At 44.6% G+C, this 25840-nt stretch overlaps 1 protein-coding gene across 1 annotated transcript in view; it reads left to right on the forward strand.

Moving 5' to 3' along the window:
• Positions 1-25840, forward strand: part of LARGE1 (LARGE xylosyl- and glucuronyltransferase 1) — a 589914-nt gene that overhangs the window by 347492 nt on the left and 216582 nt on the right. Inside the window, 1 exon segment of the mRNA XM_060165047.1 lies at positions 4300-4471. Coding sequence (XP_060021030.1) covers positions 4300-4471 — 172 coding nt within the window.

Genomic DNA, 25840 nt, shown 5'->3' on the forward strand with positions numbered 1-25840 from the left:
AAATGGGAGTGTTTTCTTAATTTCACTTTCAGATTTTTCATCATTAGTGTACAGGAATGCCAGAGATTTCTGTGCATTAATTTTGTATCCTGTTACTTTACCAAATTCATTGATTAGCTCTAGTACTTTTCTGGTAGCATCTTTGGGATTCTCTGTGTACACAAAAATAAGCTCAAAATGGATTAAAGACCAATATGTAAGGCCAGAAACTATCAAAGTCTTGGAGGAAAACATAGGCAGAACACTCTATAACATAAATCACAGCAAGATCCTTTTTGACCCACCTCCTAGAGAAATGGAAATAAAAACAAAAATAAACAAATGGGGCCTAATGAAACTTAAAAGCTTTTGCACAGCAAAGGAAACCATAAACAAGACCAAAAGACAACCCTCAGAATGGGAGAAAATATTTGCAGATGAAGCAACTGACAAAGGCTTAATCTCCAAAATTTACAAGCAGCTCATGCAGCTCAATAACAAAAAAACAAACAACCCAATCCAAAAATGGGCAGAAGACCTAAATAGACATTTCTCCAAAGAAGATATTCAGATTGCCAACAAACACATGAAAGAATGCTCAACATCATTAATCATTAGAGAAATGCAAATCAAAACTATAATGAGGTATCACCTCACACCAGTCAGAATGGCCATCATCAAAAAATCTAGAAACAGTAAATGCTGGAGAGGGTGTAGAGAAAAGGGAACACTCTTGTACTGCTGGTGGGAATGTAAATTGATACAGCCACCATGGAGAACAGTATGGAGGTTCCTTAAAAAACTACAAATAGAACTACCATACGACCCAGCAATCCCACTACTTGGCATATACCCTGAGAAATCCATAATTCTAAAAGAGTCATGTACCAAAATGTTCATTGCAGCTCTATTTACAATAGCCAGGAGATGGAAGCAACCTAAGTGTCCATCATCGGATGAATGGATAAAGAAGATGTGGCACATATATACAATGGAATATTACTCAGCCATAAAAGAAAGGAAATTGAGTTATTTGTAGTGAGGTGGTTGGACCTAGAGTCTGTCATACAGAGTGAAGTAAGTCAGAAAGAGAAAGACAAATACCGTGTGCTAACACATATATATGGAATCTAAGAAGAAAAAAAAAAGGGTCATGAAGAACCTAGGGGTAAGACGGGAATAGACACAGACCTACTAGAGAATGGACTTGAGGATATGGGGAGGGAGAAGGGTAAGCTGTGACAAAGTGAGAGAGAGGCATGGACATATATACACTACCAAACGTAAGGTAGATAGCTAGTGGGAAGCAGCTACATGGCACAGGGAGATCAGCTCGGTGCTTTGTGACCACCTAGAGGGGTGGGATAGGGAGGGTGGGAGGGAGGGAGATGCAAGAGGGAAGAGATATGGGGATATATGTATACGTATAGCTGATTCACTTTGTTATAAAGCAGAAACTAACACACCATTGTAAAGCAATTATACTCCAATAAAGTTGTTAAAAAATAAATAAAATTTTAAAAAAAAGAAGAAATAGGCATCATTTCCTGACAAAACCAGCCTCTTTCCCTGCTTTCCCTTGTTTATCAAAGGTCAGAAACCAGCCTCACCCCTGAGATATTGCTTTCCTTCAGGCCCTGGGTTTTAAGCACGCACCTTTGGGGATGTGTCTTCTGTCAGCCCTTTACCTCCATCCTCATGTCACTGTTCTGGTCAGATTTCCTGAGTAACTTTTCTTTGGACCACCCAGCATCACATGAACCCTAGAATCACTTGTAGCACTTCACAGAAACTCCCCTTGGGGTCCATTCCCCCGAGGAACTGACCACTTTGGGAAGGTGAATTTCCCCTTGAGAGCCTCCACCACCCCCTACTTTCCACAGAAACCCTTAAAACCTGGGATTGCTTTTGTTCCTTTATGTGAGTACATTAGGTGGTATTCTTGAGCACAGTTGGATTTTTTTGCTAATTAAATGTCAGAACATGCTGCTTAGAATTATTAACAGCCATTGCAAGGATAATAATCTTTCCATTAACATAAACCTAACTTTCATTCTTACGATTGTTTTAATTACATGAACCCTTTCGCGTGCTGAGTGATGAAGAACACTCTAGGATATTGCTTGGCTAGGCGGTGGTGTTTCTGTAGGGTACTCTGGGGTAGGTCTGCATGATGCCCTCCAGGTTTCTGCATCTTGCCTCTGAGCATGGACTTCTCCCCGTTGACCCCAAGACTTAACGTCCCTGGTTGGACTGAAGTTTATTGTAGGGTGGAAGTGAGATCCGTAGCAGTGTGAATTGCACCAGGAGAGTGCCCCGAAAGGTTATATGGGTGACCACTCCCACCCATTTTTTTTTTTCCCTCCTAAAACCAAGGATGTGCAGTCCAATTTGGAGATCCACCAGAGGGGGCTTGACGTTTCCCAGTAGATCCCAGTTTGTGATTTATTAATCTTTTATATAGAAATATAGGAAAAATAGGTGGGTGATTTATTTTCCCTGTCAAGGCTGTCTCCGTTCCCTGCCTCCCCTGTACTGCCAAAGGTACCATAACTTACCACGCCCCAAATCCTGAATCACCTGAGCCTGGGTGGTGCCGGCACACAGTCACTAGGGGAAGGAAAGTGGGCTTTATTACACTGGATGCTTTGTAACCCCGCCAGCAGTATTGTGATGTGAGTGTCTTAAGCTCCCATTTTGCAGATGAGAAAACTGAGGCTCATGGAGGTTAAATGACTTGCCTGAGGTCCCACGGCTTATTGGAAGTGGAACTGGTGCTAAAGCCCAGGCTCTGGGGCTCAACAAGCTGTGCCTCTTCCAGGGTACTGTGCTGACCTAGACCCTAGCAATTACCAGATACCTCTTCTCCTAGTTGAGGAAAATGCCAACGGTAGCATTTGAACCCGGGCCGGGCTAACTTTGCAGTCATGCACGTGATCAGACATTTTTTGAGAAATGACTGTGTTGTTACCATAATACAAATGACCTTGTCCCTGCCTCAAGGAGTTCCAGTCCTGAGCAGGAGAGAGACGTGGAAAATTAGACACAGCACGATGGCTTGCTGTGCTGGAAGAAGGGAAACACCTTGCTTTGGGAACCCTCGCCCAGCCTGGGGCAGCGGGGAGGGGCGGCTGGAGGGTGGTACCTTCTAAGTTGGAACTCGCGGGAAGAGCAGGAATTGGACAGAGGCAGAGCGTGTTCCATGCTACTTCCTTCTAAGAGAAGGAGCCATTTATGATAAATGCATCTGCTTCTCACCACACGTTCTTTCCCCCTATAGATTCCTGAGTTTTCTTTCTGGGATTTTCTTTCTGAATACAAACTCATTCAAATGCTTCCTTTACCTCTAATTGAACACTCTAACTTAATTGATTATGTATTAAGTCGGGGACTCGGGGCGACATTCAGTCCTGGGCTCATGTTGAGATTAATTTATTCCTGTAGTCCCCCTGTTCTGTAATGCATCTGAGTGCCTTGCGTGTGTGTAAAAACTAAAGTCAAGCTGGAGCCATCTAATTCGATGGCTTACCCCAACGTGCTGGTGTTCGGCCTGCACCAAGCTCTCCTGCTTTGATGGTAACCAAAATAGATGAATAAGTTAATCAAAGGTCTGATTAAATAGCATGGCTCTGCAGCATGGGCCGATGAGTGCCAAGCTTCAGTTCAGGCAAATTCTCAAGGGAGAGAGGAAAGTGAGCTGAGTTCCCAAGGCCGAGGCTTACATGAAAAAGAGTTATATAAAACCCACTGGAGGGAATTACGCGAAGTCCTCAGACCTCAGATCTTAAGGTGATGGCCAGCTCCATTACAGCTTTAACAAAATAGATAAGCGTAACGATACCATTGAATAGTCATTTTTAATGACACAGAAATGGAATATGACTGAAAGAAATATGTCTACCCAGGAACAATTAGGTACTGGTTGCAAAAAAGATATATAGTAGGATTCAATTTTTGAAACCTTTATTTCTTGTTTTGTGCATATCCTTATTTCCTCCAATGAGCCTATATAATTTCTATAATAACAAAAATCTTTTTTTTTTTTTTAAATCTGAGCATAGTGTTTTCATGTGATAGTTATTTCATAAACATTACTTTCCTTCTCCCTTGATTCGGATACATTTTCTTCCAAAAGAACTTCATATGCCATGAAGTTCCATGAACAGATCTTTAAGAAAATATTCATTCATTTACTCAACAAATTTTTATTCAATGCTTTTTATGTACCAGGCACTATTTATAATGGTTATACAAAGAAATTAATGCATTGATTTTTTTTTTTTCCTTTCTCCTGCTCTCGCTCTTCACTGCCCTGTCTAGTCTGAAGTTTCCTGGATCCCCAACAAACATTACTCTGGGATTTACGGTCTGATGAAGCTTGTCCTCACCAAGACTCTTCCTGCCAACCTGGAGAGGGTCATCGTCCTTGACACAGACATCACCTTTGCCACCGATATTGCAGAGCTCTGGGCTGTGTTCCACAAGTTCAAAGGTAATGGTAGCTCATTTTTTTTCTGGTATCTTTGAAGGTGTCAGCATGTCAAGAAGAGTGATTTTTTTTTTCCCAATGTGAGGTCAACTCTTAACGGTCGTTCTAATGAAACAGACAAGGAATTATAAATAGAGTGGAGCATCAGTTTTAGTACTGCCATTTGAAACATGTTAAACTGGAATTTGCTTGTGTTTTTGTAATAATTGAAGAGGTAAGATCTGTGTTCATGGGAGGAACCCAATTGAGGGTTGCTGAATTGCTTGGTAAGAGACAAATATCGAATGTGTGTATTTTGTGTGCAGATAATTGAGTTGACTTCCTGGTGTGGAGACATGCATTTATCAGTTTTCTCTTTTTAGCAAATGATGCTTTGATTGCCGAGAGAGCCTGTGAGGTGGTGGCGATGGGTATTGATTATAGAGTGTTTGCAAATGTCCTCATGGCTTCCATTAATGTTGTGGTTTATCGTTTTAAAGAAGTATGTAAGTTTGGCTTTTTAAGACGTTCCTTCTAATCTAGTTAGTTCCTGTAGCTCTTGGCACTGCCCCAGGGTATGTGCGAGTATAAGGTGGGAAATTGTGAGCCCGATGGGTGTACATAACTCTGGTGGGGACGCATGAGAGAAGTGGCAAGTTAGCACAAACCTTGGACTATTATTTAATACCCCTCTTCCAGGGGTCTTCCTTAAAACTGCATAATTTTTCAATTTTATATTCTCAGTATTAGACAAATACAATGAGAGATAAATATGGCAGTGAGATTTTTTTTCTTCCGGCTTCTGCACTCTGGCTTCTGTGTTTAAAATTCCTCCTGCCTCTTTTCTATAGCTCCTTATCCTATGAAAGTGAAATACTGCTCAGTGATTTTAAATCACAGCATTTTCATGAATCAGAGGATATTCCAGTTGGTTTCTGTTTTCGTTCACGGACAGAAGAGTAAATTCCTCACCCACTCCAATCTCTGCCTGCTTCCTCCTGGGGGCCTCCCAGCTCTGGGGTAATTGAAAAAAGTCCTCCGCACACCATGGGGGGAAACACTCTGACCCTTGGGCTCTTTTCCTTGCCAGGATCAAAAGTTTCCTTACTCGTGTCAGTAATGACACTAGTAAAGACATCATTTAGCAAAGCTGTTGAAATGGAGTGTGTCTCAGCTTTCTGATCTCTTCTTCATAGCATGGTTGGATCTGTCTTTTTATTTCACAAATAAAGGGACAGAAGCTTGGTAGGATGCAAGGTTCTACCCGGAGCTGAGACCAGAATGCCTGTGTGTGTTGGCTTCCCTGTGCATCTCTTTTCAAGTCCCCCTATCAGGTCTGCTTGTTTTTTCCGATTACGTCGAACTCACTGGGGACGGTTTTTCTATAGCTATGTGGTTGAGTTGGCGAAAAAGTTCTTTCGGGTTTTTGCATAAGATGTTATGGAAAAACCCAAACGAACCTTTGGGCCAACCCCAATATTTTATTCCTATTTTCATGCCGATGTTCAGTATTCAGGGTTGTATTTATTCAACGGGCACTTATCGCATCCCCACTGGGTATCACTGGCTATAGGGAATGGGTTCTGGCTATAAGATGAGCAGTGAAGGGGAGTGAGAGTTATCACCTCTCCTGAAGGGGCTAAAGCTGGGTCGGTATCACAGCAGAGGTGATGATTGTGTCTGTCTTGCCGGATAAGAGTAGTGGTTGTGTGCGGTGGGTGCCCACATTCCCCTTTGGAATAAAGGGCTTATTCCTCCAGCTGCTGGGAGCATTGCCTGCAGATGGGTTCAGCTCTCAGCCCCCTTTCGGGATGATCTCAGGCGAAGAGAGTCACCTTGCCTGGGGCCATGCCCCCTTCCTGGGCCGCCCCACATCATGGACTGCCTGGTGCATGTGGAATCTTGCAGGATCCACTGTAGCCTTCCCTGGAGTCTGCCTGGCAGCTCCATGTCCCCCTCTGCCCTGTCCTGATGGTGTTCCTTCCCTTTCATAGGTACTGTTCCAGGAGCTCTCCCTGAGTTAACCTCCCGCGTGCTCACTCCCATCCTGGAGTCTGCTTCCCAAGAAACTCAATCTGAAATATTCATTCAGAACTGCAAGTCTCCCCTGGATAAGCGTAACTCAACAAAATCCCTGGAACAGTTGGCCACTGATTGTAGCCTTGGAACTAGGAAATCACGTTTATTCTGTTCCAGCCAGGACCTGCCACAGTGCTGGTGGGGTTCTGTCACCAGTCATAACAACAGTCATAATGCTGGTGTTAAATCGTACCCGTCCCATATCATCCGTGGAAGGGAAGGCGCCCGAGGCTCTTGTTGCTCCCAGAGCTGGCCCAGGGATTTGGATTTGGAGGGCTGAGACTCAAGGCAGTTTCTGGGGCAGAGCGGAATAGATGGGTCAGGATCAGAGCAGGGGAAATTTGAATGCGTGCAGTTGATTTAATAGCCTTCGTTTATTTGTTCATTCTCTCACTGGTTCATTTCCAGCATTAGCCAGGGCTCCACTGGAATATATTAGATGCTGTTGTTAGAACAGGACACCTGCCTTCAAGGAGCTCACAAACAAGGCATACTGTGTTCCGTTTTTATCTGTCACCATCAAAGGAGTATAAAACATCTGAGGGTTTCCCATGCCCACCCTAACTTTTCTGGGAAAATACGGAAGTGAAAAGAAAATAAGTAAGCTCTTATCTTTTTCGTATGGTACTCTTTTGTACAGGGTTTGCTTTGTGTGTGTGTGTGTGTGTGTGGTTCTTTCTTTCTAAACTGGAATGATTAGAAGCCAGGTCATGGTACAGGAAGCAAGTCCCTTAGGACAGACCCATAAATGTAGAATGCGCTGATCCAACAGGAAGAGTTCCCCTCTCATAAAGGCCATCACAGTTGACATCTTCACTGTAAACATTTTGAGTGATGTTGATGCAATTTGGCCTTGTTGGTTTTTCTCTGGTTTGGAACAGCTAGTTGCCTGGGGCTGCAGTGGCTCTTGTGTTCAGTCCCATATAGGCTTGACTCCTTAAGGATGCTGTGAAATCGCCCTTACCTAAAGTCATTACGTGGAGAACCTAGTATGAAGCTGTTTAGTGAGGGCTTAGACCATCCTCAGCCTCTGCCGTGGGCAGCTTTGTGTACCTCTTGGGGATGTGCACGTGCTCCCTGAGCCCTGACTTCACCTAAGTTGCAGATGCTCCCCTCTCAGCATCTGCACCCTTATCAAGCCTGCTCCAACTGCTGGAGGATTTTCAGAGCCTCTGATTCTATTTTTTTTTTTTTTTTTTTTTTGCGGTATGCGGGCCTCTCACTGTTGCGGCCTCTCCCGTTGCGGAGCACAGGCTCCGGACGCGCAGGCTCGGTGGCCATGGCTCACGGGCCCAGCCGCTCCGCGGCATGTGGGATCTTCCCGGACTGGGGCATGAACCCGTGTCCCCTGCATCGGCAGGTGGACTTTCAACCACTGCGCCACCAGGGAAGCCCAGAGCCTCTGATTCTTAACAGGAAGAATCAGACATGCCACTGATGGCTAGAATTAGGAGTCACGTTTACTGAGCTCCTGCTAGCTGCCAAATAGTTTGCTGCTAGGAGCGTTGCAAGAATAAATCAAGTTCAGTCCCTATTCATTTAGTGTATATGTGAATGGGGGAGAGAGACGATAAACAAAAAATAATAATAATAAAATACATAGTGTATTAGGTAGTGAATAGTGCTTAGGTGGAAGTTAGAGAAAGGAGATAAGGGATGCCTCTGTGTGTGTGTGAGTGTGTGTGTGTGTGCGCGTGTGCGTGTGTTATTTTAATATTCAAATAGGGTCATAATGGAAGGTCTTACATGAAAAGTGACATTTAAGCAAAAATCTGAAGAAGTTGAGATGACAGGCCTGCCAGCTGTCTAGAGGAAGGGTAGGAATAGTGTCCTAGCCAGAAGGAACAGCAAGTGTGAAGTTTCAGGAGTGATGTGGCCTGACTTCTTTGAGGACTCGGATGGAGTTCAGAACAGAGCAGAGTGAGCCCCGGAGAGGGGCGGGGGCTGGTGAGGTCAGATCATGGGGACCTTTGTAAGGCAGTGGGAGGATTTTGTCTTTCCCTTCAGAGATATGGGAAGCTGATGTCTGGCTTTGAGCAGAGGAGTGATGTGATCTGATTTACATTTGTAATGGATCATCCTGGCCGTGGAAACTATTTCTGAGATGGTTGCAGTTATCCAGGTGAGCCATGTTGTGGACTCAGACCTGGATGCGGCAGTAGGGGTGAAAGACGTCATCATATGAGGTACATTTTGAAGGTCAGATAGTCAGGATATCCTGTTGATTGGATGTGGGGAGCAGAGACACAGGAGTGGAGGATGCCCCAAGGTAGCTGGAAGGGTGAGGTGGCATCTGTGAGATGGAAAAGGCCGCAAGAAGAGCAGGTTATGGGGGATGATCAGGAGTTTGGTTTGGGGCATTTTTAAATTTGAAATATACCTAACTGGGCATCCACGTGGAGATGGGAAGGAGGCAGGTGGATAAAATGAGTATTTGTAAAGCAAAGGGAAAGTAACTACTGTTTCCTAAGTACTTCTTCTGTTCCAGCCACTGAGCTAGAAGCTTTGCCCATTTGAAAATCAAAATAAACTGGGTCCAAGAGAGGTTAAATAACTTCCCATGATCAGAGAGCTATTGCACAGCATGGCTGAGCCCAAACTGTGTGGCTCTGGAGGCTGTGCTCTCTCTGCTACCTGCTGCGTCCCCTCCAGGCTTCCTGATGGCATGGAGGAGGGCATGCCCACCACCTGGGAGGCAGGGTCTGCATCTTAGTTAAGGTGTGGCTGCCGATCATGAGTCAGCTTGACCCCTGGGTGCCATCGTTTTCCATAAAAATTTGGAAATAATATCTCATTCTAGCAACCTGGGGAAGCCGTTGTAAAGGCATAAATAATAAATGTGCAGCCTTCATTTGAAGATTTTGGAAGAAAGCCGTGCTGAATAGTCAGGGTAGTATTTGTATTCATTAGGACAAACGCCTTCCCTTTAAGAAGACCCTATTGCCTTAGTGTCAAGTTCTGGCCTCAAAACAGGTATGGTGAGTGGAGCAGTGCCTTGCCCCAGAGGCCATCCAAGAGGCCAAAGGCTTACTTGCAGCAAAGTGGGCTTCTGGAGCTGAACCTGGGGCCCCAATCTGATATCTGCCAAGGGCATTTTCCTGGCTTGTTCAGCACTGCAGGTCAGTCAGTGCAAAAAGGTGGAAGTGTGCACTCGGCTTCCCGAGGCACCCCTTTCCGCTTTGTGAGTAGAGCCTGGGTACAGAATGTCACCATCCTTTGCCTGATTCCATCAAACAAGCCTTCTGACAGGTCTCCTATCCTCTAGCTTTCTCCTGGCTTCAGTCCATCTTCTCCTGGATGACCCAGCCATGTGGCTGACAGGGTCTTGGTGCTCCAGTCAGGTGTCAGGCCTGAGCCACGGAGGTGGGAGAGCCTAGTTCAGGACACTGGTCCACCGGAACCTCCCAGCCCCTTGTAATATCAATCGGTGAGAGCTCTCCCAGAGATCTCCATCTCAACGCTAAGACCCAGCTCCACTCAACGACCAGCAGGCTCCAGTGCTGGACACCCCATGCCAAACAACTAGCAAGACAGGAGCACAACCCCATGCACTGGCAGAGAGGCTGCCTAAAATCATAATAAGTCCACAGACACCCCAAAACACACCACCGGATGCAGGCCTGCCCACCACAAAGACAAGATCCAGCATCATCCATCAGAACAGAGACACCAGTCCCCTCCACCAGGAAACCTACACAACCCACTACACCAGCCTTACCCACTGGGGGCAGACACCAAAAACAGTGGGAGCTACAAACCTGCAGCCTGCAAAAAGGAGACCCCAAACACAGTAAGTTAAGCAAAATGAGAAGACAGAGAAATACACAGCAGATGAAGGAGCAAGGAAAAACCCACCAGACCAAACAAATGAAGTGGAAATAGGCAGTATACCTGAAAAAGAATTCAGAGTAATGATAGTAAAGATGATCCAAAATCTTGGAAATAGAATGGAGAAAATACAAGAAACATTTAACAAGGACCTAGAAGAACTAAAGAGCAAATAAACAGTGATGAACAACACAATAAGTGAAATGAAAAATTATCTAGAAGGAATCAATAGCAGAATAACTGAGGCAGAAGGAAGGATAACTGACCTGAAAGATAAAATAGTGGAAATAACTACCACAGAGCAGAATAAAGAAACAAGAATGAAAGGAATTGAGGACAGTCTCAGACACCTCTGGGACAACATTAAATGCACCAACGTTCAAATTGGTCCCAGAAGGAGAGGAGAAAAAGAAAGGGACTAAGAAAATATTTGAAGAGATGATAGTTGAAAACTTCCCTAATCTGGGAAAGGATATAGTCAAGTCCAGGAAGCTCAGAGAGTCCCATACAGGATGAATACAAGGAGAAACATGCCAAGACACATATTAATCAAACTATCAAAAATTAAATACAAACAAAAGATATTAAAAGCAGCAAGGGAAAAGCAACAAATAACATACAAGGGAATCCCCATATGGTTAAAAACTCTGCAAACCAGAAAGGAGTGGCAGGAAATATTTAAAGCGATGAAAGGGAAAAACCTACAACCAAGATTACCCAGCAAGTATCTCACTCAGATTCAACAGAGAAATTAAAACCTTTACAGAGAAGCAAAAGCTAAGAGAATTCAGCACCACCAAACCAGCTTTACAACAAATGCTAAAGGAACTTCTCTAGGCAGGAAACACAAGAGAAGGAAAAGACCTACAATAACAAATGCAAAACAATTAAGAAAATGGTAATAGGAACATACATATCGACAATTACCCTAAATGTAAATGGATTAAATGCTCCAACCAAAAGACATAGACTGGTGGAATGGATACAAAAACAACACCCATATATATGCTGCCTACAAGAGACCCACTTCAGACCTAGGGACACAAACAGACTGAAAGTGAGTGGATGGAAAGAGTTATTCCATGCAAATAGAAATCAAAAGAAAGCTAGAGTAGCAATTCTCATATCAAAGAAAATAGACTTGAAAATAGACTATTACAAGAGAAAAAGAAGGACAGTACATAATGATCAAGGGATCAATCCAAGAAGAAGATATAACAATTGTAAATATTTATGCACCCAACACAGGAGCACCTCAATACTTAAGGCAAAGGCTAACAGCCATAAAAGGGGAAATCGACAGTAACACAGTCATAGTAGGGGACTTTAACACCCCACTTGCACCAATGGACACATCATCCAAAATGAAAATAAATAAGGAAACACACGCTTTAAGTGACACATTAAACAAGATGGGCTTAATTGATATTTATAGGACATTCCATCCAAAACCAGCAGAATACACTTTCTTCTCAGGTGCCCATGGAACATTCTCCAGGACAGATCATATCTGGGGTCACAAATCAAGCCTTGGTAAATTTAAGAAAATTGAAATAGTATCAAGTATCTTTTCCGACCACAACGCTATGAGACTAGATATCAATTACAGGGAAAAAAATCTGTAAAAAATACAAACACGTGGAGGCTAAACAATACACTACTAAATAACCAAGAGATCACTGAAGAAATCAAAAAATATCTAGAAACAAATGGCAATGAAAACACAATGACTCAAAACCTATGGGATTCAGCAAAAGCAGTTCTAAGAGGGAAGTTTATAGCAATACAATCTTACCTCAAGAAACAAGAAAAATCTCAAGCAACCTAACCTTACCCCTAAAGCAATTAGAGGAAGAAGAACAAAAAAACCCCAAAGTTAGCAGAAGGAAAGAAATCATAAAGATCAGAGCAGAAATAAATGAAAAGGAAACAATGGCAAAGATCAATAAAACTAAAAGCTGGTTCTTTCAGAAGACAAACAAAATTGATAAACCATTAGCCAGACTCATCAAGAAAAAAAGGGAAAAGACTCGAATCAAGAGAATTAGCAATGAAAAAGGAGAAGTAACAAGTGACACTACAGAAATACAAAGGATCATGAGAGGTTACTACAAACAACTATATGCCAATAAAATGGACAACGTGGAAGAAATGCAGAAATTCTTAGAAAAGCACAACCTTCTGAGACTGAACCAGGAAGAAATAGAAAATATAAACAGGCCAATTACAAGCACTGAAATTGAGACTGTGATTAGAAATCTTCCAACAAACAAAAGCCCAGGACCAGATGGCTTCACAGGCGAATTCTATCAAACATTTAGAGAATACCTAACACCTATCCTTCGCAAACTCTTCCAAAATACAGCAGAGGGAGGAACACTCCCATACTCATTCTACAAGGCCACCATCACCCTGATACCAAAACCAGACGAAGATACTATAAAAAAAGAAAACTACAGGCCAATATCACTAATGAACATAGGGGCAAAAATCTTCAACAAAATACTAGCAAACGGAATCCAACAGCACATTAAAAGAACCATACACCATGATCAAGTGGGGTTTTTTCCAGGAATGCAAGGATTCTTCAGTATACGCAAGTCAATCAATGTGATACACCATATTAACAAATTGAAGGAGGAAAACCATATGATCATCTCAATTGATGCAGAGAAAGCTTTTGAGAAAATTTAACACCAGTTTATGTTAAAATCCCTCTGGAAAGTAGGCAAAGAGGGAACTAACCCCTCAACATAATAAAGGCCATATATGACAAACCCACAGCCAACATCATTCTCAATGATGAAAAACTGAAACCATTTCCACTAAGATCAGGAACAAGACAAGGTTGCCCACTCACACCACTGTAATTCAGCATAGTTTTGGAAGTTTTATACACAGCAATCAGAGAAGAAAAAGAAATCAAGAATCCAAATCGGAAAAGAAGAAGTAAAAGTGTCACTGTTTGCAGATGACATGATACTATACATAGAGAATCCTAAAGATGCTACCAGAAAACTACTAAAGCTAATCAATGAATTTAGTAGAGTAGCAGGATACAGAATTAATGCACAGAAATCTCTTGCATTCCTATACACTAATGATGAAAAATCTGAAAGAGAAATTAAGGAAACACTCCCATTTACAATTGCAACAAAAAGAATAAAATACCTAGGAGGAAAGGTACCTAAAGAGACAAAAGGCCTGTATGCAGAAAACTATAAGACACTGATGAAAGATATTAAACATGATACAAACAAATGGAGAGATATACCATGTTCCTGGATTGGAAGAATCAACATTGTGCAAATGACTGTACTACCCAATGCAATCTACAGATTCAATGCATTCCCTATCAAACTACCAAGGCATTTTTCACAGAACTAGAACAAAGAATTTCACAATTTATATGGAAGCACAAAAGACCCCGAATAGCCAAGGCAATCTTGAGAAAGGAAAACAAAGCTTGAGGAATCAGGCTCCCTGTCTTCAGACTATACTACAAAGCTGCAGTAATCAAGACAGTATGGTACTGGCACAAAAACAGAAAGATAGATCAATGGAACAGGATAGAAAGCCCAGAGATAAACCCACGCACAAATGTTCACCTTATCTTTGATAAAGGAGGCAAGAATATACAGTGGAGAAAAGACAGCCTCTTCAGTAAGTGGTGCTGGGAAAACTGGACAGCTACGTGTAAAAGAATGAAATTAGAACACTCCCTAACACCATACACAAAAGTAAACTCAATATGGATTAAAGACCTAAATGGGAGGCCAGACACTACCAAACTGTTAGAGGAAAACATAGGCAGAACACTCTGCCATAAATCACAGCAAGATCCTTTTTGACCCACCTCCTAGAGAAAGGGAAATAAAAACAGAAATAAACAAATGGGACGTAATGAAACTTAAAAGCTTTTGCACAGCAAAGGAAACCATAAACAAGACGAAAAGACAACCCTCAGAATGGGAGAAAATATTTGCAGACGAAGCAACTGATAAAGGATTAATCTCCAAAATATACAAGCAGCTCATGCAGCACAATATCAAAAAACAAAGAACCCAATCCAAAAATGGGCAGAACACCTAAATAGACATTTCTCCAAAGAAGATATACAGATTGCCAACAAACACATGAAAGGGTGCTCATCATCACTAATCATTAGAGAAATGCAAATCAAAACTACAATGAGGTATCACCTCACTGGTCAGAATGGCCATCATCAAAAAATCTCCAAACAGGAAATGCTGGAGAGGGTGTGGAGAAAAGGGACCCCTCTTGCACTGTTGGTGGGAATGTAAATTGATACAGCCACTATGTACAAGTGTATGGAGGTTCCTTAAAAATCTAAAAGTAGAACTACCATATGACCCAGCAATCCCAGTACTGTGCATATACCCTGAGAAAACCATAATTCAAAAAGAGTCATGTACCACAATGTTCATTGCAGCTCTGTTTACAATAGCCAGGACATGAAAGCAACCTAAGTGTCCATCGAAAGATGAATGGATAGAGATGTGGCACATATATACAATGGAATATTACTCAGCCATAAAAAGAAAGGAAATTGAGTTATTTGAGGTGGATGGACCTAGAGACTGTCATACAGAGAAAGAGAAAAACAAATACCGTATGTTAACACATATATATGGAATCTAAAAAAAAAAAATGGTTCCGAAGAACCTAGGGGCAGGGCAGGAATGAAGACGCAGATGTAGAGAATGGACTTGAGGAAACGGGGAGGAGAAGGGTAAGCTGGGACGAAGTGAGAGAGCGGCATGGACATATTTACACTACCAAATGTAAAATAGATAGCTGGTGGGAAGCAGCCACATAGCACAGAGAGATCAGCTCGGTGCTTTGTGCCCAGCTAGAGGGGTGCGATAGAGAGGGTGGGAGGGAGATGCAAGAGGGAGGGGATATGTATGTACCTATAGGTGATTCACTTTGTGATACATCAGAAACTAACACACCATTGCAAAGCAATTATGCTCCAATAAAGATGTTTAAAAAATAAATAAATAAAATTATTTTTTATTCGAGTATAGTTGATTTATAATTTTGTGTTAGTTGCAGGTGTACAGCAAATTGAATCAACTTTACGTATACATGTATCCTTTTTCAAATTCTTCTCCCATTTAGGTTGTTACAGAATGTTGATCAGTACTCCCTGTGCTGTACAGTAGGTCCTTGTTGGTTGTCCGTTTACGATATACAGCTAACATTTTGAAGCATTTATTCTGTGCCCGCCAGTCTGTTAAACTTTGAGTAAACTCATTTAAGCCTCATGACACTCCCTTGAAGTAATTACTGCTAATGTAGAACAGGTGGTTTGAGAACAGGTGGTTTGAGAACAGGTGGTTCGGGAGACAAGGTAGCTTACCCGTAGTCTCCGCTCTTAAATAGAGCTGGGATTTGAACTCAGGGAGTCCAGCTCTAAATTCAGTACTCTACCTTTCACCCGACTGTCCCTGGAAGAGCAGGTGGTGGGTCTTAGTGTCTCTTTGTAGAGACCAAAGTTACATATAAGAAAGAACTCTGGGTGACCGTGTAAAGCTTGTAGAGGGTGGGCCCAAGGTGATGTAGGCATTTAGAGAACAGGAGTGTCGGGCAAAATCAGAGGCATGGGAAAGTGTGGTCTTCCTAGGATTTGAGAAATAAAACCTCAGTCTCCAGAATCCTGGCCCAGCTTGTGACATTCCAGGACACCCTGTTTAAAGTAGCTGTGAGCCCCAAGAGCTCTCCCCATGTACTCATCATTGTCAAGAAGAATAAGCCAGCATCAGGGCTCCCCGAGCGACTCTGTGAGCACAGGCAGGTTACTCGACTTCTCTGGGCCTCAGTGAACCAGGAACAATGCCAGCGGGGTCCTTGCAAGAAATGCACAACGTGTCATGCATTATTCTTCCCATGTTCCACTTTCTCTACGGACTCCTGCCAGCAGGTATGGGATAATGGCGGATACCGTTAGTGGGTGTCTGCTCCATTACCTCACGGCTTTGTGCACAAAGCCATCGGGTGGGCATGGGTGGCTGTAAGTGTACAATAATGTGAAAAAAGCTGAATATGAAGAACTGTGGAAGTATTATTTTTGAAAAGACATTTGTAGAGCCTTTGTGGTTATACAATCACTTGCCTTGAAGGGGTTTTTAGCATTCTTGGACCTTTCCGCAGGTGTCTTTCCTTCTTACCTGGTCATGACCTGCCCCTCCCTCCTTTGCCGCTTCCCCTCCCCTCTCCCCTCACTCCCTTTCTCGGTGGAACTGGTTGGGTAGGAGAAGCTTTGAAAGGAAGACACCAAGTTTAAATCCCTGCTGGTCTACTCATCGGCAGGCTGACTTGGGGTGTTTGTTTAACCTCTCATCCTCGCTTCTGCACCTGTACAAGGAAAATGCCCACATTTTCTCATAGTGATGTGAGGTCCGAGGAGGTGATTCACTGATCCCGGTACCCCAGTGGATGCTCTGGCCACAGGAGTTCCCTTCTCCTTTCCTTCCTCCTCTCTCCTGTGTCTAAGTTTGTTCTTATTCCCTGTGCCCCTTCACTGACCTCCAAATGAAGCTTCCTCCCTTTAGCTGGTGTGAAAGGAATCAAAGAAGGCCTTTCAGGACGACTGAGTAACCTGTTTAAGCATCTTGTGGGGAGGAGACTCTCTGCAGTCAGGGTCTTGTTCATCTCACAGCGGCTCGTGACAGTTTCTAAACTTGAGAGCCTGCTTTGCCACAGGGAAGAGAAGCAGAAACTTTAAAAGATCTAAAGCCTCACATAAAGTGGTTTAAAATGACTCCCCCAGCCAGTGTGTGCATGGGTGATGTGCTGTTAGTTCAGAAGGCTCTGGAATTCTAATGGGAGCGAACCACTCAGGGTGTGTGGTCTTTGTTGTCAATCACAGTATTCCACTAAAAGACTGGGGCATTTCTCTATCATCTGGGCATGGTTTTAAACATTCTCCTGCACTCCTAGTATTGACGGAGCTCCTTCCTCACCACCAGTTTTCATTGTTTAGTTCTGTTTTTTACCTTCTAATTCCTGGTTGACTTTCCCCTTGGGAAACTCCCCAGGGCCTCTTTTTTTTTTTTTTTTTTTTTTTGCAGTACGCGGGCCTCTCACTGTTGTGGCCTCTCCCGTTGCGGAGCACAGGCTCTGGACGCGCAGCCTCAGCGGCCATGGCTCACTGGCCCATCCGCTCTGCGGCATGTGGGATCTTCCCGGACCGGGGCACGAACCCGTGTCCCCTGTATCCCCTGCATCGGCAGGCGGACTCTCAACCACTGCGACACCAGGGAAGCCCCAGGGCCTCTTTATTCCTCCTTCCTCCCCCTCTTCACACCTGTTATCCGGCTGCCTTCCACTCCGAATCCAGGAACTACACTCTGATTTTCTCCTTACATGCCTCACGGTGCTTGCATTTGGCAAGCTGAGTTGCTCACCATGGGAGGAACCTCCAGAATTTTATTCCTGGCAAAATGGGGGGAGAGGTTTTAATTATTTTTCAGATTAACGGTGAAGTGGATCTGCCTTCTCTTACTATATTAGAAACATTCTTTACCTTCCCTGATTCTCTTTTGTGCTGTAAATGTGGGGGAATGGTATGGTAATCACTGCCCCATAGGCTGCATTTTGGTTGTTAAGTCGCCAAATAGCTCTGCCTTACACAGTACTTAATAAATTATCTTCCCCTTCCTTTCCTTCTGAGTCTTTGTTTTTGTCTTGTTCTTCAACCTGAAACTCCTGAGAGTTGGGGGAGCAGAAGCTTCCCTGCTTCCCTGCCCCCTCTGCCTCCCTGCCCATCCTGCTTCCCTCCCCTCCCCTCTCCCTGCAACCCTGCCCCCTGCTTCCCTCCTCTTCCACCCCCTGCCTCCCTGCCTTCCACATTCGTTCAGTCACTCATTCTTTCATTAATTCGTTACCTTTTGAGCCCTTGGACCTGGCCTAGGCCCTGGGGATAAAATAGTAAATAAGACAGGCCGACCTGCCCCCTACCCCTCTCTGTGCTAATTCCTATTAGCTGCTTTTTCTGTGTCGGGCGCCAGGCTATCTCATTTAGCCCTCAGAAGTCCTTAAGTGGCGTGCTTGAGATCATAGTGAGGCAGTGGCGGAACCTGGATGGAAGCCAGGCCGCCCCCAGGCTGACCTCAGAGCCCAGGCGTTTAACCACTAGATTCTAGATCCAACTCAACACACAGTTACATTAAAGTATGGAAAGTACCTTGAAAGGCGGAATTCAGGGTGAAGTACAGTCACAGTTTTGGGGGAAGCAGTCCTGGCCAGGAGGGTTGGGAGGGTCAGGAAGGCTTGTGAAGGAAAGAGGCATGAGGACATTAGCCTCCATGGCCCACTTAGAGGGAATGCCATACCCAAAGGCCTGAGGTCCGGAGAGAGAAGCGGTGCAGACACTGAAAGAAACATCGAGGTCTCGTCCTCAAACAGATCAGGTGGGCCCTGCCTTTGGTCCTTTGCTCTGCTCTCCCACTGCTGGGAATGTTTGTCCTCCAGATCTCTCCCTGTCTTGCTGCCATAACTCCCTTTAAGTCTTTGCTCAAATCTTAGCATCTCAGTGAGATTTCTGCCAGTTGGCCCCTTTCATCCTGCAACCTGGGATACCATCCCATCCCTCACACCCTGTTCTTTTCATGTTGTTTATAGCATCCATCATCTTCTAATCTAGTTTTTGATTACTTATTAAGATTGCTGTTCTGCTCCACCCAGTAAGCACGACAGACCCGGGTACCGGGGACGTGGCTGGCTTTACCTGGTCACTGTGTGTCTTTCCTGCTAATACATAAATACCATGAGGGCAGGGATCTTTGTCCTGTTCCTGATGTGTTCTCAGCACTTAGAACAGTACCTGGCAGGTGCTTAGTGAATAAATGAACAAATAGACATATGATTCTAGGTGGTTTGCAGAGCGGGAAATAAGGCAAGAGAACCACGAAGGGTTTTGTAAATTACAGCTTTGGATTTTATCCAAAGGTATAACTGAAAGACAGTTCGGAGTTTCCGGTACAGAAAAGGATGCTCAGATTTTCCGATTTGAAAAGGTTCCTTTGGCTGCAGTGTGGGGATGTTCTGAGCAGGAAGCAGGAAACCAGTACCTTGAAAGACAGTGTGGGCAGCAGGTAGGAGGCTGGCTACTACTGCACTGCAGGCAGGATATGATAGTGGCCGAGCAGGATATTGCCCCTGGGGGCGAGCAGAGGACGCGGATGGGAGATGAACAGGGAGGCAGAGTGGATGGACCTGGGTGACGAGTTCAGTGTTGGACACGTGGAGATGGAATGAACAGGTCTGGATCTTACAAAAGAGGATGGCTGGAGGTATCTTCAGGTGTTTCCTTATTGCAACGAAGTAGAGATGTTTTCTTAAAATGTTCTCACCGGGTTATGACAGTTTCCTTTTCTGGACTTCCAGGTGTAGCATCCAGGGGTGCCCATGCTGTGGCTTCCGGCCCTGAAGGGAGGGTGGCTTGCTGGACCTGCTGGATCTAATGGGAGGCTGTTGGGCGGTGGCAGACGGGGATCTGCAAGTCCAAAGGCTGGGCGAGGTGTGATTGGCGAGCTGTGATTAGTGAGGAGGGGACCACACTTCATCGGAGAAAGGGTCATGGAGCTCACCCTGATTGTGTCAGGAGCCCCTGACTGTGCAGCCCATATCCAGTGAGTGATGTCGCCTCCTGCCTCAAATTGCCACTGCATCATCAAGCCAGCCACATCCTGCGTGTCCCTGTCTGCACAGCTCCCGGAATGGGGCAGGACAGCCACTCTGATACTTACATCCCCAGGATCCCCCAGTGGGGCAAATGGGACTTCTGTCCACTCTGTGACTTCCCTTCATGCACAGGGATCCAGGCTCTCTGTGAAATGAGCTAGAGGAACACTATGGGGCCCATATGGAAGAGGAGGAAGGAGATATTTCTAGAAGTGACTGTGAAGTATTTCCTTCCCTTAGTCCTTACCCAACTCAAGTGTCCACTCCTGGAGTGATAGGACAGAGCAGCCCAGGGCCTTTCCTACGGTTGACCCCTATCCATACTCTTACCATCTTTATAACCTTGGCACTACTCAAATCTCTGAACCTCCATTACCTACAGGCAAAATGGGGATGATAACGCTGTGAGGGTGATGAGAGATTGTACATAGGAAAGTCTCCGTGCAGTTCCTCACAGAGAGTGAACAGCAACAGTGTTTTGCTGCTGCTGTTTCTAATATGAGAATCATTTTACTGTCATCACAATAAGGCAGCTATCTACATACCTAAGAGATTCCGTTGGGAGGATCTTCATCTTAGAGGAGATGGTATCAGTCCTCCATGAATAAGAAAAGTTCCCCAAATATCCTCAAGCAAGATGAGGAGGGGGGCCTGGGAGGGTCACGTGAGAATAAGAGTCAGGATTTTGTCCTGTTTGGAAAGAGCTGGTTGTGTGTCTCAGTGGGGAGATCAGAGACGGTGGAGTGTGACCCTCCCAGGACCTGGGTGGAGGCCCGGCTCTCCCAAGCAATTTACACTTCAGTTTTAATGGGAATGATATTTCAGAAGCAGAATCTGTAATTCACCTGGTCCTTTGCAGGGATGTGTTATCTCAGTTCTTCCAGGCAGGGTTTTTCACATTTCACGGTTTCTGGAATTGAGATGTGACTTAACCAGAGCAACCTGACTGATGGTCTTTTTCTCCTGGAAAATGTTCTGCTATATCCTACAATCAGTGCCCCCTTAGAAGCCAGAAAATACGGTGTTATTATTTTTATTAGTATTATTTCTCTAGCTTTTCCTTTTAGAGCAGTAGAGGAGAGATGGATGGTGGGTAGGGTTCTGGACTGGAGAAGGAAAAGCTGAATTGGGAGGCTGATTAGAATCAGTGAGAGAGAAGGATTTGGGGGTCTTGGTAGACTACTCCTTGATTACCTTTTATTGTATGACCACAGGGTCCTGGCACATTGTGCTGTTGCTATTTTTGGTAAATACCTTGCCTGTATATCACATGTTGGAGTGGTTACCACCTCCTGATGGGCCCACGGGATTTTTTTGAAAATTTCAGGGAGAGATACTGAAAAGTTTAAGCATTAAACCTAAAACTACAGGAAGTTACTCTACCCAAAGGTCTTTTCTCACTCATTCAGACACTCCATAAGTATTTACTGAACACCTACTTGGTACCGGCCACACAAGTTATTCTCTCTCATACCTCGGCCATTAGACATTCATGTGACTAACTCATCCTTATTAGAAAAAATCAGATACTTTTGGAAGCATTTTAGGGTTACTTGCCATTAATGCGAATTACTTAGCCAGATTGCTTTTCTAATATTTTTCTGATATCAGCTGCCTTGAGTCAAGGAGATTTTGATTGTGAACGTAGCCATTGTGGATGCATGAAGGGGAGAGGGCTGTCCTAGGTCATCCTGGGGGGAGGGAGGGGGAGGGGGCAGGTTGGCACCAAATAAAGGCACGAGAGACTTAGTGGGAGTGACGGTGAGAGACAGGTGCAGTCCAGGTAGTGGGAAGAGGTGAGAAGCAAATACTTATCAAATAAATTTATGGAGACAAAGACAAAGCCCATCTTTAGAATCATGTGCTCAGAAAAGAAGCCTTTTTTTCTTGTTTGTTCTAAAAGTATCTGGGGCCAAAGGAGTCTTCCGTGAAGGTTAGCTCTGCTCTGAGTCTGTATTAGTGAAATACCAAATTGGATTAATAGACATGTGATAGCCAAGCAGTAACCTAATGATCATTTACAACTGTGTTCTCTGAGCAGTACTTCTGAGTTGTGGGGTGGAGGGTGGCTTTCAGTATCAGAATTACCTGTGGTGTCTTTGCAAATTGTGCAAGTCCAAGGCCCACTCCCATCTCCCACCAACAGCCTGGACAGCACCGGTGCTTTGACAACCATTGCCTTCATGCAGGGTTTCTCCACCTCAGAGCTCTTGACATTCGGGGCTGGATAATTCATCATTGTAGGGGGCCGTCCTGTCCATCCCTAGCCTCTACTCACTAGGTACCAGTTGCACCCCCTTCCCCAGTTGTGACAACTAAACGTATCTCCAGGCGTCTTCAAATGTCCCCTGAGGGCAAAGTCCTTCTCTGTTGGGAGCCACTTCCTTAGTGGCCCTCCATTACTGACCAAAAGGTGTAGGATGTCAGGTGCCGGTGGTGGTAGTTTAAGTGGTTGATAGTGGCTATAGCCCCAAAGAGGAAATGAAATCTGAACTTTCTACCGCTTGTTTACTGGTTCATGTCTTGGAGACCCCCTAACCACGTGCCCTTTTTGAATGACTTTCTGAGTCAGCCCTGTGCCCAAGCTCCTATCGTGTGTGCTTCAGACTTCCTTCCCCTTCTTTCTTATATTCGACACTAGCCTCCAAGATGCTTGAGCTGTGAATTTTCTCCTCTCCTAGGGCCACAGATAGTTGAATAGCCAGTAGTAAATTTCCTCTTTCAGAAGGTAAATAAATGCATTCATTCCCTTGTACCTGGAAGGAAACGTGATACCAAGGGAAAGTATGATTGAATTGACCCGACTCAAATGCATCCGTAGCCGTAGATTTGGGGTTCGGACCCACTGGGGTTTACAATCTTCCCTCGAAATTACAAGAGGATCCAACGTGCTGCCCATCTACAGACTTGTGAAGAGAGGAAATCGTATCATTCTGTGACTATCACAAGGACACAATTTTTTTTTCTCCTAAACGCGTATACGTAGATTATTAGCAGAATCTAATATATGACAAGGACGGACGTGGCCTGTCAAGGAAGACAAATAGCTGTTCTCTTCTCTGTGCGGTGCGCTGGGCTTGCCCATCTGGAAGAGTGCAGTGGACAGAGTTGTGTGTGCTGATTCTTTATTGAGATGGATGGAGGGGTCGTTGAAGGGAACACTGTCAACTGGTATAGGACCAGGTGAAATCACCAGCTTCCCTAGAAGCCAAAGGATTTTTTTTTTATTAACAACCGTCTCCATTCGACAAGGAAGGTTGGGTTTCTGTTTTCTTATTTGCCTTTTGATGGGTCTCAGGACAAAGAAGGTATGGCAGTTTGGGGCTTCTCTTCTTTACTGCTTAGACGTCAAAAGACCGTATCCCATAATGGCAAAAATTCTTAACAGATTAAAAAGAGGATTTCCCAAATCTAGCCATCTTTTTTTTTTTTTTTTTTTTTTTGCGGTATGCGGGCCTCTCACTGTTGTGGCCTCTCCCGTTGTGGAGCACAGGCTCCAGACATGCAGGCTCAGCGGCCATGGCTCACGGGCCCAGCCGCCCCGCAGCACGTGGGATCTTCCCCGACCGGGGCATGAACCCATGTCCCCTGCATCGGCAGGCGGACTCTCAACCACTGCGCCACCAGGGAAGCCCAGCCAGTAATCTTTTCTGGGCTGTTGGTGGGGAGGAAATGATGCTGATACTAGGATATAAAAAAAAAAAAAAAAAGAGGCATCCGTTGAAGGGTTTTGTGTGGAGGTGAGGAGGAAAGGAGGGAGGAGGGTTGGTTGGTAGGGATGGAACTCACTTTTTTATTTTTTAAAGTGAACTTTTAAAATTTTGGAACAGTTTTTGATTTACAGAAAAATTGTGAAGTTAGTACGGAGTTCCCATGTACCTCGCACTCAGTTTCCCTTATTACTGTCTTGCGTTAGTATGGTACATTTGGGGGGTAACTGGCTTTGATGAGGTGCCTGGTGCAGTCCAGACTCTGCGTGCAGCCTGGATGTTCCACACACATTAACTCCTTTCATCCTCACAACAATCCTGACACATCTTACAAGAGGGAGAACCAATGCTTAAAAGGGTTGAACAACACACTCAAATCATCTCACTGGTAAGTGGGAGACCCACGATCTCGGCCTCTTTCATTTGTGGATTCAGTTCACAGGTTTTCACGCACTACTCCTTGTCACTGTAGTCAGTACTGAGCTAGAAGGATGGATAAGATGATTCGCCAGCCGTCATGAAGGTGAATTCTAGTTGAGAATTCAGAAGAGGTGGGAGATGCTTGGCACAGTGGTGCCATTGTGGGGGGGGATTAACTTTGGGGGCTGGGAAAGTCGTCACTCACAACATTAAGATACATGGGTCTTGTGGATTGGCTGCAGATCTCCACATGGGAAAGGGGGACCAGGGAGAACAAAGTGGACCAAACTCACAACATGAAACAGCATGGCATGTTGCCTGAACTTCAGGGGGTTCCCTCCGGCTGGACCATTTTGTACAAAGAATTGAGTCTGAGAGAATGGATTGGAAACATGATGGAAGAGTGCAGAGTAGGCGGGAGGTAGATCATGGAGGGTGTGGTGTGGCATGCCACGCCAGGGAATTTGGGCTTTTCCCGAAGATGGTGAGAATCCATCAACAGTCTCTAAGGAGAAGAGTGATCTAATCAGGCTGGTCAGTCCTCAGTATAGAAAGGTGATTGAGCTGCAGTGGGGGAATGGGCTGGATGGTGCAAAACCAAAACCAGAGTCCAGTTAGTCGCCCATGTCAGTAATCCAAGAAACAAAGGATCATTGCCTGAGCTAAGGTGGAGGTAAGATGCAGCAACATAATCAATTAAAAATGGGTGTCCCGATAAGGTGTGGTACAAGAGAGAGAAGATTTGTCCCTATTTTCCCAGTTTAGTAGATGAGGTGGGAAATACAAGAGAAAGCGTAGATTTAGGGTGAGAAAAGAAGTTCAGCTCTTTTAGCTCTGTGACTTTGTGCCGGTGGTGGTTAATGTTTATATAACAAATGCTTCCTTATAATGCACTATATTTGTGCTTCACAAATAGAAGTTCTGTCCTAATTGCTCAGCATCCATGCCCCCCCACTCCACAGACATCAGCAGAATGCCCCTTTTTCTCTTGAAAACCATGTCTTCTCCTTGTCTTAAATGGTCTTCAGTGTGCGTAAAGGGTGGTGATTCCATCCCTGACTGCAGGACATGACCCAGTCCTGTCCACCAGCAAGACTGCAGCCGTCTCCCTGGCTCTGGTGATTGGTCCAGGGTGGTTGTGTACCCGAAGCTAAGCCAATCACAACGAATGAGCATAGGCAAAGGACTTTAGTTGGAGCTTCTGGGAGAGATTTTCTACTACAGTTGCTAAACTATGAGAAGGTGATTGGAACTTCCGTTGGTCATTTTTCCGCTGTGTCAAAGGTCCCCAAGACCACCCCTAGGTTCAGTGGTCTATTAGGAGGACTCATAGGACTTAGCATGAGTCAAACTCATGGCTATGACTTATTACAGCAGAGGACATAATGCAAAATCAATGAAGGAACAAGGTTCATGGGGTGAAGTCTGGGGGTAACAAGGCTCAGGCTTCCAGAATCTTCTCCCAGTGGAGTCACACAGGACACACTTAATTCCTCCAGCAGTGAGTTGTGGCAGCATGTGTGAAATGCCGTCTACCAGGAAAGCTCATTAGAAACCCAGCACCCGAGATCTTTAGTGGGGGCTGGTCATATAGGCATCCTCTAGCACATAACAGAATTCTAGAATCCCAGAAGGAAAGCAGGTA

Source organism: Lagenorhynchus albirostris, chromosome 11, assembly GCF_949774975.1.
Source record: "Lagenorhynchus albirostris chromosome 11, mLagAlb1.1, whole genome shotgun sequence".
NCBI classification, from domain to species: Eukaryota; Metazoa; Chordata; class Mammalia; order Artiodactyla; family Delphinidae; genus Lagenorhynchus; species Lagenorhynchus albirostris.